Source organism: Pollachius pollachius (genome assembly GCF_949987615.1).
Source record: "Pollachius pollachius genome assembly, chromosome: 15".
In the NCBI taxonomy this organism is placed as follows: domain Eukaryota; kingdom Metazoa; phylum Chordata; class Actinopteri; order Gadiformes; family Gadidae; genus Pollachius; species Pollachius pollachius.
The window spans coordinates 6,422,041-6,441,722 of record NC_136948.1 but is presented as its reverse complement, the minus strand read 5'-3'; the positions used below and the strand labels follow the sequence as shown (position 1 = coordinate 6,441,722).

Genomic DNA, 19,682 nt, shown 5'->3' with positions numbered 1-19,682 from the left:
CATCAGGTTAAAGGCCTGTTAAGGGGCTGATTATGGTCCACGCAACGCAAGGGGGTTACGGACCCTATGCGGACCCTCCTTGCGCCCACCGCAAGGGCGCCTCCCAAAAATTGTAACAGCGAGGGCCGCTAACTAAAACCCGACTCAGAACCAAAGAGGTTCACGACTGCGTCAAAGCGTCTTCGTTGTCACTGAGTTGCGTGAACGTGGAACCATAATCAGCCCTTTACTTTACATACACGTCCTAATCAGGCCTTCACAACCGCCGTAACAAGCCGTTTTGGAAATCTGCCCCTTACGACATCCAGGTGGGCGTGTCCACCTAGATGTGAGAAGGATAGATGAGCAACGTTTGCTACAGTCCAAGGGGTAGGCTGGTAGACTGATCTATCCAGCACACATCTTGGTGGACACGCCCACCTGTGATGTCATAAGGGGCAGATTTCCAAAACGGCTTGTAACTGCTAATCACAACACACCTGGTGGCATGCCATAAGACCTTTAACACACACATCCTAATCAGGCCTTCATAACACCGAACGTCATCAGGTTAAGGCCTGTTACTTTACATACACATCCTTATCATCCACAACATCATCAGGTTAAATACTAGAGGATAAATAACAAAAGTCCTGATACATTCGACCAACATTACCACTGGATGAAATGAAAGCATAACAGGCTAAATTTAAAGGCTAATTCCCATCAGAGTTTAATAATGAATATTTTATATTATAAATGGCAGTACGTTTGGTATGCTCATTGATTGAATACGCCCATTCACTTAATATTAACTCAAGTTTTTTTTATATGAATTTGCAGGCATTGAACCGTACTTGTGAAATGTACAATTATACATTATTATTATTATACAGCCCCCAAATTAGTTTTTTGGATTATATAATCTAGTGAAATCCTCATTATCCATCCTAATTGGCCTGTTTCCATGAACCTGTGTACTGCCGCTAAATGGCTCCATTCCTTCACAGTCTCCCAGGAGGGCCCAGCAGTGGGCAAAACAATCAATAAGGTCATTGGATGTTTACTTTAGAGAGAATGTTTAGTGTTTTCCTGCATTTCTACCAAATTGCTTGTTGTTGTTCATGCATTGTTTTTAACCTTTTCGGGTCAACACAGAGACAGAGAAACACACATACACACACACACACACACACACACACACACACACACACACACACACACACACACACACACACACACACACACACACACACACACACGCACACACACACACACACACGCACACACACCATTGTAGTTAAAATCTCCCAGGCAACCCAAAGGTCCATCAGAAATAAAATGATAAAATATGTATATACACCCACCCACAGGCAGATCTATATGTTTATATATATGCTCATACCTTAAAGTGCAATGTAGAGATAAAATCAAGAATGTCAGTAATAAATAATTGGCTGAGGTGTGTGAGCACCAGCACTGGGCTCCGAGTGGAGACCCATGGAGTGGGTTCTGGAAGCCCCAGCAGGGACTAGCATGAGGCGTAGCCGCCGGCGCTACAGGCTGGTGGGAGCCCCTCTCTCCCCACCGCCAGGGGTCCGTCGTGGGGCTTATTTGGCGCTGCGGTCGGCCTCCGCCCAGTACTGCTCTGTCTGCATCTCCGTCAGCCGGGACAGAGTGCGCTGGAAGGCAAACACCTCCTCCGCCCCGCTGAAGATGGTTAGGTCACTGGCCGAGTCCTGTTGGGGGGGGGTGATATCACCATCTCATCAAAATAGTCCTAACCTAAAATACATATCCTCTCATTTTAATTTGCCTGAAAATCCTAACGTGTTGAATCCTCTTACTTTTAATTCAATTTAATAAATAGGTTAATCTTTTTTTTTTAAAAAAAGGGGCATTTACGTATTGCTTCTCAAACCACTTCAGACACTTCAAACCTCCTTTCATGTTTTTCTCTATGTTCTTATCTTCACACGAGTGTGTATTCACTAGGGCTTTGGTGAGATATGTGTGAACACATATCTCACAGGAGCAGGTAGAGGGGTAGAGGTAGAGGGTTTGGCCCCCCATGTAAGGCTACAACCGTTCATGGTTAGCAGCACGACGAAGGGGGTTTGGTGGTGCCTTGCTCAAGGGAGAGGAGACGAGCCGCAGGAGGTACCCGTTTGAGGCCCAGGTCATCCATGAGAACGTGGCTCTCGTGGAGGTCGTGGTCGTCGCCGCTGACAAAGATGTCTTCTAGAGCGTGGTCTGCGAGGATCACCAGCCGCACCTGATCACAACAACAACAACAACAACAACCTGTTGGACTACAACACCAGAGCCAGCTGCTGTCCACTCCATGAGTTAAACTACACAACCCAACTGCACGCAGTCATCCATGCATTGGCTTGTTTACAGTTCAGGAGGGACATGCAGAATCCATAGACCTTCCAGCCAATAGGAAACTCAGGTTTTGGAGTGAAAATCATTCAGGAGTCACTTTGATCCAAAGGGATTTGCATTGGATCATTGATTTACGAGTTTTAGTCGTTTAAGTAAATAGCTAATTAACGGGCAGGCAGGGGTTAGAAGGGCCACTTGCTCAAGGATGCTTCCAGGTAGAATGGGGTCACTGGGGTTCGAACCCAGAACCTCACAGCTGGGAATCAAACCCAACAACCACTAGGCCACCCTGCCCCCTAGCACAAGGTGGATCAGACATCTACAGATAAGACTCACGGGGGTCTGAACCCAGAATGTCTCGGCTGGGAATCAAACCCAACAACCACTAGACTCCCCTGGCCAGCAGCAGGGGGGGTCCGACCTTTACCCAGAGAGGATCACAGAGACTCTGGACCTGGGGTTACCCCCCAGAGCCTTTTAGCAACAGACCCGGGTCAGGGGGGGCCGGGACCCCAACAGCCTCAGCACCACAGCCAGGCCAGGGGGGGGGGGGGGGAGACCCCAAACAGCCTCAGCACCACAGCCGGGCCAGAGGTGGGCCGAGACCCGGTCCTGGTACCTTGTGGTCGTAGAGGGTGTCCACCAGGGTGATGAGCCGGCGGGCCTGGGTCTTCTTGTTGAGGTCGAGGAGGGGAATGTTCCGGATGAAGACGGTGTCGAACAGCCGGGACAGCTCCAGGTAGTCGCTGGCGCCGAGCGGCTGGGATCAGACACACCACAGATCAACACGGCACTGCATCCAAAAACTGCATTTTTTTGCTTTCCCTTTTGCAGGAATCATACTTTAGAATGCTAATGAGAACAAATAATGATTTTCATATAAAATACATTGAATATTATAATAAATAGATCAGTCCACGCAATATTACAAATAATAAGTGGTCATATTCAGGTCATGAATATGAACTAAATCAAAGCATGTCAGAGATCATGTGGAAAAGGAAAATCTACCAACAGGTGCTTTGTTTCAAAACTCAATTGCATTTATACTTTATTTATACCTCGCTTCCTCTGCAAAACGCAGTGCCCAACCAGGGAAACAACGTAACAAAAAAGTAATACAATAACAGCTTTACCATCAACATAATTTAAATGGGAAACATATTAGAGGTTGATTTAAAGGAAACAATATTGAAAACTACTAGATACAAACAGAGTTGCACTAGAAAGTTTTCAGATTTGGTTGGAATTATATATAAAAATTGCCATTTCAAATTCCATTTACAGTTACAGCTTTCATCAAAATCAAGTGTGCAATACGTATTGTTGAAATGACCTCAAATGCATCTCTGATTCAGATGGCCTCCTTTAAACTAATTTCATGTTATTGTCGTCGTTACCCTTGTCAGCATTTTGTGTTCCTTTTTTGAACTAAAAGCGGACAAAAAATAAAGTTGGATCTAATGACAATGGTAATGTGACACCGGGCGGCTGGGAGTAGACCTACTCTGTCACACAGCTCCTGGAATGTGCAGTCGGCGATGGTCCCGCAGGCCTTGGCCAGACCCACCTTCCTCCCCTGAACGCTGAGCACCCGCGGCCGAGTGACTGGAAAACACGAGTACAACGCCGCCTTCAAGGGGTCCAAACCGCCAGCGAACATATAGAACCAAGATGGCCCCTAGGTGATGAGGCCAATTGGGAACGCAAATCCCGGACCAATGACCTCAACTGCCCAACTTTTTTCCGATTTTTCAACGTAAACAGAGTTCATGTTGCAGGCCGTTATTATTTCACAACATTCGTACGAGGACGTTCTCTCTTATATAAGAACCTACCCGTGCATGATGGTTCTGCTTGGCTATGAGTCAGCCATTCCATGAAATCAGCCCATCCTTAACTGAAATAGCAAATCCATCTGGAGCTGGATTGATGTGAACATTTTTCCCTTTACATTTACAAGCGACTTACCCACATACACACATCATATATACACTTCATACACACATTCACACACCGACGGTGGAGTAAACAGTAACCGAGTAAACCGATCTACCTCCTGAGCCAAGCCAACCCGTTTGCATTAACATGAAATCCAATGATTCTTTAGGTAAACCACAAAACCATTGCCAGCTATCATTACATTCGTTCAATGGGATGAATACAAAACCCATCTGTACTTAAGGATTGAGCTGACTGAAGGCATGTCATAGCAGCTACACTACCAAAAACCATCTTTTACCATTGCACTCTTTAATTCTCTCATGCAAACAGCAGAACAGAGATGTCCCCAACGGAGGTGGCCTTAGTATGGAGGACTCCCAGGTATAGGGTCTACTTTAAGAGATCTTCAGGTCTTACTGTCGTTCTGTTTGAAAGCCAGCTCGTCAAACATCTTGTCCAGAGTAGCCTCCACGTCAGGGTCGCTAGAGCTGTCACCAATAAAAGAAAAGATAATTAATACTATTCAAATAATACATTCCATTTGGATGCACGTAATACTCAAGGACCCCTTACTTGAAGATAAGAAAACCCTAATTATGATAATATTAATAAGATAATAACAATTTATAACCAAAGTCTAAGGAATCAAACATCAAATCCTCCCGGGTAAATTAACGCGGAGCTACTCATAGTTTTGCATTTGGTCGACATCGCGGGCGTCTCTTACAGGAAGTAGAGTTTTCCCGCCGAGGGTCTGTTCCTCCTTCGGTAATCTATTCCTGAATCCAGGCGCAGGGTTTGGCAGTATTGCTGCATGAGAGGGAGGACAGGGGATGCTTTCAAAAGAACACAAAGAAATGATGGCCGTTATCAAACAGCATCAGGCTTACATCAAATAAGGAATTAAATTTGCCTCACATAAATCTATATTATAAGATTAAAGTCTATATTCGTGGATACAAAAATGTATTGATTAATCCAATGAACCATTGTTTGGTGACATGAACCTACGGCTCCGATCAATGTTTTAGAATAATAATATAAAAAATAAAATTGTCATAAAAAATCCTATAATGTGATGACAAAAAATAGAAAATTATTACAAATGGTGAAATGAAGATGAGGTTAGCAGTATATAAAAAACATAAGAAACATTTAGAAATATTCATATACCAGCTTGTATATTATTGTATATATATTGTACATTGTTTAATGTATCAGCATTCTGCCTCTTACCTGCAGCACAGCAATGAAAGGCACAAAGTTGACTCTCTGCAGGCCGTTCTTATACAGGTCTGAAGAGAAGAGACCACACTTCAGCATTTCTGTGCTGAATCCCAGGTGAGTAAATGACACTATCGCTCATCATGCATGGTTTTAAGATAAGAGAGCATGGCATTAACTCTGCCAGGGTTAGGGGTTGCACTGCCCCTGGTGGCTACCCATGACTATAATGTATGTTCTCATCTTTGCATACAACAAGTTGGACAAAAACAAACCTTTAAATACATGCCAGTTCGGTCCAATTATGTCTGACATTTTTCATTTTAGAGGAACTTTCCTTCTACATTCTATTCCTCAGACAAATCATCTTTTGATTTTCATTCAAAAAACCAACAGAGGAAACATAGGTTCCTATGGTGACCACACACACACACACACACACACACACACACACACACACACACACACACACACACACACACACACACCCACACACACACACACACACACACACACACACACACACACACACACACACACACCTACCTTCAGGGGGCCGGTTCGAGGTTGCCACGACGACGACGCCGTTCCGGAAGAGGTTCTCAAAGAGCTGCTTCAGGATCATGGCGTCAGCGATGTCGGTGACCTGGGAGTTGGGGTTGGGGCGGGGGGGGGCATTGTGAACCATATCACTTCACAATGCAAAATGATGCACCTGGGCAACCTCCCAACTAATGGGGTGAATGGAGGGAATCGTACTGCCAACTAGTGCTCCGGCCTGTAATGGACCAACAGATTAATATGACACATTAAAACACCCTTATTGGCTCTTACAGTGAGCTTTCCATTGAGGAGTTCTAAGTTCGATTCCCACTGGGGCTATCCACGGCCAGAGTATGCACTCACAGTGTTGGACAAGACTCTTTGGTTAAAAAGCTTCACCCAATGCCAGATATTTATCGATTGCTTTTGAAGTATCACAGAATAATGGAGCAATAATTTATACAATGGGAATGTGTATTGATCTGTTTGGATGTGATTTGTGATCATACCACTACACTGCTATTATTTGGGGGTGGCATGTGGCTCAGGAGGTAGAGCGGGTTGGTTGGTAACCGAAAGGTTGCTAGTTTCCTCCCGGCACCTCCTAGCCAAGTGTCGAGGTGTCCCTGAGCAAGACACCTCACCCTAACTGCTCCCAACGAGCTGGCTGTCGCCTTGCATGGCTGACACCGCCGTCGGTGTGTGAATGTGTGCATAAATGGGTGAATGTTGGTGGTATAAATAGAAATGGTTAGAAAAGCACGGTATAAATGCAGGCTATTTACATTTGCCCTTCAGAATGTTGCTTATACATCCTGGCACTAAAGTAGTACTAAGCATTGTATAGCATCTTATCCTAGCTATCTTTGCTGAATACAAGGAATTGTTAAACCTAGCGATTGTTAGTGCTTTGCACTTGGTTCTATGAACATCCTTACTGTACCGACAGAGATATATTGTTTCGCATTCTTCTTACAAATGTACTTATTGATTTGTAAGTCTCTTTGAATAAAAGCGTCTGCTAAATACCTTAAATGTAAATGTCCATGTCATAGAATACCTGGAACTCATCGAAGCACAGAAGGCACGCCTCCTCACTGATCTCCGCGGCCACGGGTGCGATGGGGTCGTAGGATTTGGCCATTCTCCCTGCCTTCCTCTTCGGCATGCTCTGCTTCAACCGGTGGATTCCTGCGAGGGCTCGCAAAGATATGGTACACATAATTAAGACAAATACTGGAATCTTTAGATAGAAATTGCATTTGTTCTGAGAGAGAATCAGAATGTGATACCGCAGAATAAAACAACTAAATAATATATTGTGATCATAAACTGTTTATCGTGGTTCAACTTATATCAACTTATAGCAATATCTACTTATAAACCAACTTCACTGATCGTCATTCATACCATTATTAATATCATATAGCTACATGAAAAGTAGATTTTCTTTTTATTTAGCCTTTATTTAACCAGAAAAGGTCCCATTGAGTTACAGTAACTCTTCTCCCAGGAAGTCCTGGCCAAGGCTGGCGGCAAAAAGTTTCAAAACACATAAAGGACAGGACAAAGGTCACATACTACACCACAAATATCATACAAAAACATAAAGACATGACCCTTAATATGCCAAACAACAAGCTAATACAGACTACTGACACTTTTGTGCATCTTTTGTGCATCAATCAATCCACATACTCAACACTGAATCAATCTTTAGATCAAGGAGAAGGTGAAGGGACTTTTTCACTTCATGTTTATGTCTTCTTTGTGTTTGGGTTTCTCTGTTTTCTGTTTGTGGTGTGCGATGTAATGCCCTTCAATGTACACTTTGGACAATTAATGTTATATGTATGTGATAAGTAACAATGGAGCAACTAAATTGATGCAAAACATATTTCTGACAAATAAAGTATATTATTATTATTATTACAACACCAAATACAAACTTAAACACATTCATATAACTATGGTTTTTGCATAACATGACTCACGTTTGTGAACGTCCAGCATGAAGCCGTGGAAGTGGACCCTCTTCTTTTTCTCCGTCTCAACGTGGGAGTAAAACATGTCCATGACCATGGTCTTACCCGTGCCTACGCGAACCACACACACACACACACACACACACACACACACACACACACACACATTTTAAAAGAGACCCAACACTTTCATTAAATGATTTAAATGCTTTGAAAATTGACTGCTTCTACCTACCAACGTCTCCAAAGATGTAGTAACCTTTCGGCGGTTTAGGCTTTGTGAAAAACTGCAAAAGCGACATGAAACTAAAGTGAGGCGACAGACAACACCTCAATGGAAAAACGTTCAAAGAAAAGCATAAATCGCACCTTTTTAGCGGACCATGCTTCTCATCAAGCAGTTGGTCGTCTTTGTTTGACTAAACTCTAATCTTGCTCTACCGCTAGGACTTGTCTGTTGTTATTTTAAACTCTATTTCTTGATCCTGTTGCATCATTTCCCTTGTAAATATTTTTAGCCCTGTTTTGCAGGAAAAAATGGATATTTAAAAAATGATTTGATTGACAAGTGAACACCAGCCGCCGGTCGGTACGAACCTTGGAGAAGAACGACGGGGGGGCGTTGCTGTAGCCTCGCAGGGTTTTGTGCATTTGGTCCAGCTTCTCCACCACGGCTCTCTGGTGCGGGTCCTCCCGAAGGGCGCCCTCTCTGGTCAGACTGTGGTAGTGCTCCATCGGCCCCGTGGGGCCAGCGACCGCCTGCTTGTCCTCGACCGCCTGCGGTGGACTCGCTGTGTAACCTAAAAGATTTGCCGCCGGTAAAGGTTAATGGTTGTGTCAGCGCTGCGCGGCGATAGGAACCTTTTTATTTTAATGCGTGCTCACGTATGTGCTCAAACGCACACGCGCAAGCACGCATGCATGCAGGCACACAGTAGCCTACTACAGCCTACTACAAGTGACAGTGTGTCTATACTGCATAATCAAAGCTCAATGACAATCCTGATGAACACACTACAGCTGTCAGGAAGCCCACATAAGCAGCATACAACATTTCAACAAATAAAAAGTCAATTCAGTGTCCACCAAGCCAGCTGACTAATGCTTTGAGTAGTAGCCCCTATACGAGGCAAAAGGTAAACAATGGGGCTGTCACACAGTGATCCCATTCAGAACAGTGAGGTTGAATGCAAAATAAAGTATATATTTATACTACCTTGAAACCTATAACCGTGTTTAACTAGGTTGAATCAATCACCCCTTAAAAAAGACGAGATTTTTATAATCTTATGTCCAAATCAATTAGGCCTATCAATTAACCAATATCCAATGACAGGAGTTCAGATGCAACTGAGTTTGGCATCGTTCATTATAATTTAAAATAAAGAGCGAACAAGAAGAGCAGATACTGCAACTTTTTAAGATAAATATTGAGCTAAAAATGTTCGTGGATGTAAACATTTGCTTCAAAGCGGTTACACAACAGGAAGGCAAGTGCAGGGTAGGGCTGTCATTCACAGAACAGAATACCAATAAACTACAACTTACACTTCATCTTATAACAATGACACGTCCGTCATAACATTCTTACCTCGTTTTGCCAGCTCACTCAAAGGTTTGACTAGGGTTCTGGATAAACAATGTTTTTTAAACAGAACCGGTTTTAAAAGTGACATCTTTAAAGACAGAGGGATGCAGGTCGCCATCTTGCTTTGCAAAAAAATGCATCGAAAAACTTTATTAACTAAAGCGTACAAACAGCAGCACGGAGGCAGCGTTGGCATTACCTACAAGCGCCGTTAGGGGTCAGTGTTTCAACATAACATTAAACATAACGGTTTAACGTTGTGACTATGATGATATTCATAACAATGATATTCTTTATATTAAGTTGTTTACAATGACCATGATCGTAATTATCAGTCAATGTATTCATTTATCCTACCAAAAAGCGTCCTTTATCATGTATTGACCTATTTTATACGAAAATAATAAATACAAATTAATAACAACAGCAATACCCTCAAATATGGCCAACGATAATTTAGTTCAAGGTTCCACATAATATCCACTTGATAATTTATGGTTTATGAAATTGGTACTTTATTAACATCAAACGTTAGACGTCAATGTAAACTGCAACCGAAATATCGAATTAAATAATTGTGTAAGTAAAGATCACGGCCTATAGAATATAGTATAGTACTGAACCGATTATTATAGGACTTAATACAGCGTGCACGTGCATACTCCAATGTGAAAACACTAAATGCTGCACACACGCACGCGCGCCAGGGCGATATAAACGGTGCTTTTGAACGTTTCATATTCATAACGTTTCATATTCAGGGTCCCGTAGTGTTCCCGGTGAGATTCCCCTTCCTAATGAGAGGGCGCGCGCGGGGCTGCCTAATTATATCTTCCATGTTCGGTGATGCTTCAGCTGAAAATAAAAAAAACTGACAGATATCCGTCAGGATGGCACGGGCTGTACAGGCTTGTTACCATGACAACAGCCGTTCATCTCTCTCTCTCTCTCTCTCTCTCTCTCTCTCTCTCTCTCTCTCTCTCTCTATCTCACTCACCCGCCATCTCTTTCTCTCTCTCTTGCTCTCTCTCTCTCCCCCACTAGCTCACCCACCATCTCTCTCTCTCTTCCTTTCTCTCTCCAGCCCCCCCCCCCCCCCCCCCCCCCCCCCTCCCCCCGTCCCCCCCTCCGTCGCGCGCACATATGCACATACACACACACGCTTGCTCAGACAGGCGCACACCGGGGATCCGTCTTGCTTTGAGATCCGCGCGGTTAAAGAAGAGACGGTAGATTCAGATCCACCGGCAGCAACACCATAGTCGAGTCCAGCCTTCTTAAATTTTGAATGGTAAGTATAAAAAAAAGCGGTTTGTTTACATGTTTTGCTACCGTTTCTTGTGTGTGTATGCGGGGGGGGGGGGGGGGTATGCGGTTATCGTGCAATAACGTTGGATATGTTTCATTGCTACGTAAAATCCTTTTAATTCACGTCGTCGGCGGTCAGCTGCTGAACCGGCCGTCGCAGCGTGCAAGCGTCACGTGTCCCGTTCCTTGTTGGCGTGTTGTCTTTTTTACGACCAGTGGTGATAGCTGTCATCGTAATGTTAATTCATAGCCGTGTAGCCATGGTGAAGCAAGCCCTCCTTCTACTCCCCTCCCTCCCTCCCTCCTCCTCCCCCTCCTCCACTACTCAATGCATTAGTCTAATGAGATGTCTGCAGACAGTGTGTCGGGCTGCAGAACAGACCAGAGCCGCTAACATCCGTGTAGTAAACAGCCTCTGTATCTTCCCGTCAAGGGCTAGCGGGGGCTGGGTTTTGGTGTGCTGGTCTCTTCTGGGTCCCCTCGTTTTTCCGGGTCTGAACCCGTTCCTATAGAAGGCGGCAGGTAAAGGCAGCGCCGGTGGTAAATATTAGTCCCGTGACAGCCGGATGGAGCATGCATGGCTGCCTTTGTGTAGCTTGAGTGACGGAGCATTGCTGCTATTTCGACTAGCTGTCTGTGATGTTGAAGTGTAACGTAAGGATAGCCCATATGGCCACGTCTCTGTATTCACACTTTGCTCCTCGTCACCTCAACCACAGCGGTTTTACTTGTTAAAACCGCGTGAGTGAGAAACTCCAAAACCCCAAAAATGATGAATTATGGTTATGGTTTTGTGGGTTTTATGTTTGTGTGTGTGTGGGTTGCCCCCATTTGAGATTGAACGGTGTTTGTGTGTGTGTGTGTGTTTTATTTATCTTTCTCTCCTGTTGTGTCCCTTGTTAGGCACTTTTTATTGCAACTAGGTACAAAATGAGCGATATAAATACATTTGATTGATTGTGTTGATTGATGTGTGTGGTGTGTGTGTGTGTGTGTGTGTGAATGTATCTCTGTATGTATGTGTATCTGTGTGTGTGTGTTTGCAAATGTTTCTGTGTGTGTGTGTGTGTGTGTGCGCGTATGTATCTGTGTGTGTGTGTGTGTGTTCTGTGTGTGTGTGTCTGTATGTTTATATATCTGTGTCTGTCTGTATATGTGCGTGTGTGTATCTGTGTATCTTTGTGTGTGTGTGTGTATCTGTGCGTGTATGTGTGTGTATCTGTATGTATGTGTGTATTGCTCTGTGTATGTGTGTCTGTGGTGTATCTGTGTGTGTTTACGCATCTGTTTATGTGTGTCTGTGTGTATCTGTATGTGTGTGTATCTCTATGTATGTGTTTGTGTTTGTCTGTGTGTATCTGTGTGTGTGTGTGTATCTGTGTGTGTGTCTCTGTGTGTGTGTGTGTGTGTGTATCTGTGTGTTTGGGTATCTGTCTGTTTGTGTGTGTGTGTGTGTGTGTGTGTGTGTGTGTGTGTGTGTGTGTGTGTTTACGTATCTGTGTGTGTGTGTGTGTGTGTGCCTCTACCCCCCAGCTCCAGATGAGCGTGCCCCCTGCGGTGGCGTCCTCTGCCCAGAAGGCCGACAGCCACGGGGAGATGCAGTCCGCCGCCGTGACCCCCTCCTACCTGCCCAGCCAGGCGGGGGGGAAGATCCCCGGCCGCAAGAGGGGGAGACCCCCGCTCCGCAGCGTAGCCCCCAAGATGGACTTCCCCGGCCGCTACCCAGAATCCCTCCCTCCTCTCAAGGTGCCCAAGAAGAGGGGCCGCAAGCCGGGCTTCAAGGTCAGGACGGATTAGAGGCCGGGGGGGCGCTGGGAGGGGGGTTTTGGTGGGATGTGGGGTGGAGGGGTAGGAGGTGGTGGGTTGTGGGATGGGCTCGAGGGGGGTGGGAGATGGCGGTGCTGGAGGTGGTGGTGATTGGGGGTGCGGGTGGTGGGGTGCTGAAGGTGGGCTGGGGGGCGGGTAGTCTGGGTTGATAAATGTATCTGTTGTCCGTTTTGCCCTTCGGCAGTTGTTGTGGAGAAACGCTGACCAGTTCCACCCTTTTGTTCGTTTAAAGTCTGCGGTCGCTTCTCCTCCTCTGTGGCCTCATGCGGTCGTCCTCTCACTTCACCCCACGTCTGGTCGTTGCGGAGCAGCCTCGAGACGAGAGGCTGTTAATGTAACGACTTTACTTATCAACGTGCGTGGTGGGGGGGGGGGCGGGACCTCATTATTTGTAGCGTGGAGTTGAAAACGAGCTCTACTAATGACAGCCATTAGGTTTCGGGGCCGTTATCGACCCGCCACCAGCTGTCGGTTCGCGCTCTCTCCCACCGACAAACACGCGCACAAACCAACATGGCCGCTGTTGTCGTCCTTGTCGTTGTTGGCGTTGCCGCGGTGACGCAGCTGAAGCCGCGCATGGTGATGACGCCGCTGGCCATCTCCCCGCCCAGCAGCACGCCGGAGCCCGACATGAGCTCCATCCCGCAGGACGCCGCCACCGTCCCGCACTCGGCCACGCCCCAGGTGCTCACAGGTAGGCCACGCGCCCCCTCGGCCTCACAGGTAGACAACCACACCCTTGAGTGATTACAGTGTGGCCACGCCCCCAGGTGAGCCATGCCCTGTCCAACAGGCAGGTCCAACCCCCAGGTGATTACAGCTAGGTCACACCCGCAAATAATCTGATCAGGCCACGCCTTTTTCTAACTCACAAGGTAGCTCGTGCCCAGGTGATCACTGGTAGGCCGCAAGCTGCTCCGTCTCGCAGATAGGCCCCGCCCCCCTCTCTGTCACACAGACAGGCCGCACCTCCAGGTGAACGCCGGTTAGCTCCGCCCACAGGTGATCACAGGTGAGGCAGGGGGAGAGCAACAGAGGCCAAGAGACGGCTGGAGGTCGCAGTACGTCCAGGCTGCAACCGGATCCCCTCTAATGGCGTCCATAAATCATCTAAGGAAACGCTCTGTGCTGCTTCCTTGTTTATCCCTCCCTCACTCTCTCCCTTTGTCTCCCTCTTCCACCCTCTTTCTCTTCTTCTTCTCTCTCTTTCACTCTCTCCTCTTCACCGCCGTCCTCCAAACTGTCCCCCAAACCTCTGCCCCTCTTTCTCTGACTCTCGCTTATAATCTCTCTCTCTCCCTCCCCCCACCTCCCTCTACCTCTACCTCTGTCTCTTCTCTCTCTCCCCCCACCTCTTTCTTTCTCTGTCTACATCTCACTTGCTCTCTCCCCCCTGCCTCCCCCTTTCCTCAATCTCTCTACCTCTCTCTCTCTCTCTCTCTCTCTCTCTCTCTCTCTCTCTCTCTCTCTCTCTCTCTCTCTCTCTCTCTCTCTCTCTCATTCTCTCTCCCCCACTCTTTCTCTCTTTCCCCCCCACACCTTTCTCTCTCTATCTATCTATCTGTCTTTCTCTCGATCTCTCTCTCTCTCAACCACTACCTTTCCTCTCTCTCTCTCTCTCTCTCTCTCTCTCTCTCTCTCTCTCTCTCTCTCTCTCTCTCTCTCTCTCTCTCTCTCTCTCTCTCTCTCTCTCTCTCTCTCTCTCCCCCTCCCTCCCAGTGTGTATCTACATCAACAAGCAGGCCCTGACGGGGCCCAACCTGGACAGGAAGAAGGTGCAGCAGCTCCCGGACCACTTCGGCCCCGACCGGCCCTCGGTGGTCCTGCAGCAGGCCGTGCAGGGCTGCATCGACAGCGCCTTCCAGCAGAAGGCCGTGTTCACCCTGCTCACCCAGGGCTACGGGGGGGAGAAGATCTCAGGTGACACCCCGGCTCCTCTCCTCTCTCCTCTCTCCTCTCTTCGCTTCCCTCTCCCCGCTCCCCTCCTCCTCGCTCAGCTCTCTACCCTCGCCTCTCTCTCTTTTCTACTACCTCCTTTTTCCTCTCTCCTATCTCCCCTCTCGCCTCTCCTCTCTCTCCTCTCTTCCCTCTGCTATACCCTCTCCTCTCTCCTTTTTCCCCTCTCTCCTCCCCTCTCCTCTCCCCTCTCCTCTCTCCTCTCCCCTCTCTTCCCTCCTCTCCACACTCTCTCCGCTCCTCTCTTCTCTCTCCCTGCTGAGAGGAGAGAGGAGAGGTCATCTTTCACATGCTCATCTTTCATGTGCTCACCTTTCATGTGATCATCTCTCATGTTCTCATCTTTCATGTGCTCATCTTTTATGTATTCATCTTTCATGTGCTCATCTTTCGTGTGCTCATCCCTCATGTTGTCATCTTTCATGTGCTCATCTCTCATGTTCTCATCTTGCATGTGCTCATCCTTCATGTATTCACCTTTCATGTGCTCATCCTGGCCCCCAGCCACGTTCGACGGCAAGCAGCACCTGCTCAGCCTGCCGGTGGTCAACAGCATCGGCTACGTGCTGCGCTTCCTGAAGAAGCTCTGCCGCAGCCTGCACTGCGAGAACCTGTTCAGCGACCAGCCCATCGCCCCGCACGGTGGGGGGGCCTACCACTCTGACGGTACGCAGACCTGCTGCACCTAGAGCGCTACACCCACCAGCCCTAGAGACCTACCTACAGCCCACCCACCAGAGTAGAGACCTACACCCATCAGCCCTAGAGACCTAGAGACCTACACCCATCAGCCCTAGAGACCTAGAGCCCTACACCCATCAGCCCTAGAGACCTAGAGCCCTACACCCATCAGCCCTAGAGACTGACATGGAGAGTTAGAGGGATGGATAGAGACATGGAGAGACAGCTAGTAAGGGAGGGATTGGAGAGATGGATAGAGGGATGGATAGAGGGATGGATAGAGAGATGGAGGGATGGATAGAGGGATGGATAGAGGGATGGATAGAGGGATGGAGAAAGAGATGGATAGAGAGTAGGATAGAGGGATGGATAGAGAGATGGATAGAGAGATGGAGAGATGGATAGAGAGATGGAAAGAGAGATGGAGAGATGGAAAGAGAGATGGAGAGATGGATAGATAGATAGAGAGAAGGAGAAAGAGATGGATCCACCCATCCATCCATGTCCTTCTCCCGGCAGAAACCTCCATGACGGACGAGTACCACATGGACCAGTCCGAGGCCAAGCGCTACTCTGTGGACCCCGGGGACTCCGCCTTCAACTCCATAAGCTCCTCCTACTCGCCAAAGTCCTCCTACGGCTTCCGCGGCCCATCACAGCAGTTCTCCGGCGGTGCGCGGCAGTCGGCCAGCAGCCCCTCCTCCTTTCAGGAGAACAACCGGACAGGTGAGACCCTCCACCCTCTACCCTCAGCCCTCCACCTTCCACACTCAGCCCTCCACCCTCCAGGAGTGCCAGAGGGCAGGTGAGCCCCTCCACCCTCCACTGTCCTGGAAAAAAACCGGACAGCTTGTAAATGGACTGCATTTATACCGCGCTTTTCTTACCAGTGGCCACTCGAAGCGATTTACAACATTGCCGAACGTTCCCACACACGCACACATTCCCACACCTACGGCGGAGTAAACGATGCAGGGCGACAGCCGGCACGTCGGGAACAGTCAGGCGAGGCGTCTCGCTCAGGGACACCTCGACACTCCTGGGAGGAGCCTGGGATCGAACTAGCAACTTTCCGGTTACCAGCCAACCCGCTGTGCCCCCGGAGCCACATGCTGCCCCAGCAGTCCTGCAGAACCGTTCTACAGGACAAATGAATCTGAGTTCGTAGGTGTTTAGGGAGGTGGGGGTGGTTGCTCACAAAGACCTTCTGTTCTCCGGGAGAACCGCCCGTAACACCCGTGAGTTGACGTAGATTTAGGACATTGTTCCTAAAAATACTCTACACCAGCCGGCAGGTGAGATGTGTGCACAGGTTCCCAGTAAATCCATAGCAGAGCAACCAAATGCAGAAGTAATTATATCATCTTTCATGTGCTCACCTTTAACGTGCTCATCTTTCATGCATTCATCTTTCATATTCTCACCTTTCATGTGCTCATTCTCAGCCACGATCGACGGGAGATTTTGTGCATAAAAGATGAAGTAACTATTTTCCGATAATTGTCATATAAGCGGAAAAGAAAGACGACGGGGTTTAGCGTTGTGTGCTTGAACACACACACACACACACACACACACACACACACACACACACACACACACACACACACACACACACACACACACACACACACACACACACACACACACACATTGTGTGTAACCACGGTGTGGGTTGGTGCTGTAAAGAAGGGAAAACAAGATCCGTACGAGAGGAGGCCCACCTAAACACTGCTCTGAGTGAGCCGGCGTTCTGGACATGAACAAGGCAGGTTTGGATTCACAGGATTCTGTGGTTCCTGGATACTGCAGGATGGGACAGGGAAGGTGAGAGGTTATAAATGAGGCAGAGTTCTTCTCAGATGTGAGAAGTTCAGATCAATTGGGGAGCCTTTGTTGTCAGGAGAGGTTGTTGTACTGTGGCCGGTGGAATAGATTTATGGTCAACCTTGATGTCTACCTACCGTACCAAACCATAGCTGCCCCAACTGGGTTGTAGATGCATGGGTGTATGGTTGTTCATTCTCATTCAAATAGATCGTAATTTATGATTGGGAAAAAATATTTTATCGCCTCAATCACTTAAAATCTCTCTCTGTCCCTCTGCCTCTGCCCTAATAAAAAAACTGAAAAATGGTGGAATTCATCCAAGCATTAAACTGATTCCTGTCACAAAACATTACGTTTTAACTTCACTTGATTACATCTTTCACAATGCCTTCGATCATGCTCTGCCAAAGGGTTTTTAAATGCAAACAATGAGTAAAGAGATTGATGAAGAAGTTGTGGTAATCGCGGATTAATTCAGTCAAATCTGCATTTCTGAAGGAAAAGCTTAGCTTCCTTTAATCTAATAAATAACAAAACAAACATGTCCTGTCAGACCAACAATCAATTAAATCATTAATCTCTCTTCCTCTCTCCGCCCCCACACCTCTCTGTCTGTCTGTCTGTCTGTCTCTCTCTCCCCTGCGCTCTCTCTCTCTACCTCTCTACCTCTCTACCTCTCTCTCTCTCTACCTCTCTCTCTCTCTCCCCCCACACCTCTGTCTGTCTGTCTGTCTGTCTGTCTGTCTGTCTGTCTGTCTGTCTGTCTGTCTCTCTCTCTCTCTCTCTCTCTCTCTCTCTCTCTCTCTCTCTCTCTCTCTCTCTCTCTAGCCTACGGGGGACCCCAGGAGCCCCAGGACTCTAAGGGCCCGCCCCAGAAGGACCCGTCGTCCTGGTCCGTGGAGGACGTGGTCTGGTTCATCCGGGAGGCGGACCCCCACGCGCTGGGGCCCCACGCGGACCTCTTCAGGAAACACGTAAGCCTACCCCGTCGTCATCGTCGTCATGGTTACCGTGCTCTAACCGTACAGTGGGAGTCGAATCCCAGACCCCACCATACAACCAATGTATAGCGACCAACCTCTCGTCGCCCCTTATGCATGGAATGAGCCCTGATTAAGGCCACGGCGGTGTCTCGGATTCGAATCCCCAGCCCTGTAACGGCTGGGTGAGCAACAGGGGGAATGGGACTCGATAGCACGACTCGGGAGGCAGAAGTCTGGCTGGGAAGAATGGTCTTTACCAGCAGATCGGTCGGTACACCGGGAAATCGGTTGACGATCAAATCAAACAATCCAAAAACATAGTCGAAACAGAGACATCGTCGGGGGTAAGTGGGCGAGATTCAGAAAACAATAAAGGTGGCGGGATGTGAGGAACCCTGGCCGTGTGGGTGGGACATTCATTAGCGATGGACAGGAACGTCTCACCATAACAACTCATGATGTAGGGACATTTATCTCTCACTGGATTCTGTTTATTCAACACGCAGTGAAGTTGATTGTTCTGACATCTGATGCGTGTGTCTCCTCCCTCCTCATGCCTGGGTCTCCTCCCTCCTCCTCCTCCTCATGCTGTGTCTCCTCCCTCCTCCTCCTCCTCATGCTGTGTCTCCTCCCTCCTCCTCATGCTGTGTGTCTCCTCCCTCCTCCTCCTCCCTCCTCCTCATGCTGTGTATCTCCTCCCTCCTCCTCCTCCTCATGCTGTGTGTCTCCTCCCTCCTCCTCCTCCTCCTCATGCTGTGTGTCTCCTCCCTCCTCCTCCTCATGCCTGTGTCTCCTCCCTCCTCCTCCTCCCTCCTCCTCATGCTGTGTGTCTCCTCCCTCCTCCTCCTCCTCCTCATGCCTGTGTCTCCCCCCTCCTCCTCCTCCTCCTGCTCCTCCTCATGCCTGTGTCTCCCCCCTCCTCCTCCTCCTCCTCCTCCTCCTCCTGCTGTGTGCCTCCTCTCCCCAGGAGATCGACGGGAACGCCCTGCTCCTGCTGAAGAGCGACATGATCATGAAGTACCTGGGCCTGAAGCTGGGCCCCGCCCTCAAACTGTGCTACCACATCGACAAACTAAAGCAGACCAAGCTCTAGAGGTGCCACGCCCCTTGCCACGCCCTGACCCCCCCCCCCCCCCTTTACCGATCTGCATGGTCACGTAATCGCCAACCGTCGAGTTTCTCTGGTCACTGTTAGACCATCTTTTTTCAATCTTTTTGTATTCTTTCCGGCGCGCCGGGTTTTGATTGAAGTGTTGTCAGTACGCAGGAGCAATCAGCGGCCACGGACATGAGGGGTGGAGAGGACGACCGGGGCAAGGGTGGAGGAGAACGTCCTCCGTCATCAGGGTGGAGCCTCCACCTCAACACTGGTGTTATACTGTGGTTTGTTCCGCACACGTTATGCAGCAGTACATACAGTACAACCATACATATATCTATATACAT

General features: G+C 48.1%; 2 protein-coding genes across 2 annotated transcripts; one reads left to right on the top strand and one right to left on the bottom strand.

The window, feature by feature from the left end:
- Positions 1 to 712: 712 nt before the first annotated feature.
- afg1la (AFG1 like ATPase a) lies at positions 713 to 9,769 on the bottom strand (the record flags this gene model as incomplete). Its single annotated transcript, XM_079753022.1, has 13 exons — positions 713 to 1,718; positions 2,144 to 2,254; positions 2,987 to 3,127; positions 3,875 to 3,975; positions 4,729 to 4,799; positions 5,039 to 5,121; positions 5,548 to 5,606; positions 6,082 to 6,181; positions 7,139 to 7,269; positions 8,073 to 8,174; positions 8,299 to 8,350; positions 8,661 to 8,863; positions 9,655 to 9,769. The coding sequence occupies 13 exons, from the start codon at positions 9,767 to 9,769 to the stop codon at positions 1,590 to 1,592; spliced, it is 1,398 nt and encodes a 465-aa protein (XP_079609148.1). The 3' UTR covers positions 713 to 1,589.
- A 2,729-nt stretch (positions 9,770 to 12,498) lies between these two features.
- On the top strand, positions 12,499 to 19,329 carry LOC307087391 (sex comb on midleg-like protein 4; the record flags this gene model as incomplete). Its single annotated transcript, XM_079752956.1, has 7 exons — positions 12,499 to 12,741; positions 13,351 to 13,480; positions 14,506 to 14,706; positions 15,247 to 15,408; positions 15,943 to 16,149; positions 18,082 to 18,227; positions 19,204 to 19,329. 7 exons carry the CDS (start codon positions 12,499 to 12,501, stop codon positions 19,327 to 19,329), a joined length of 1,215 nt encoding a protein of 404 aa, XP_079609082.1.
- Positions 19,330 to 19,682: the final 353 nt, after the last annotated feature.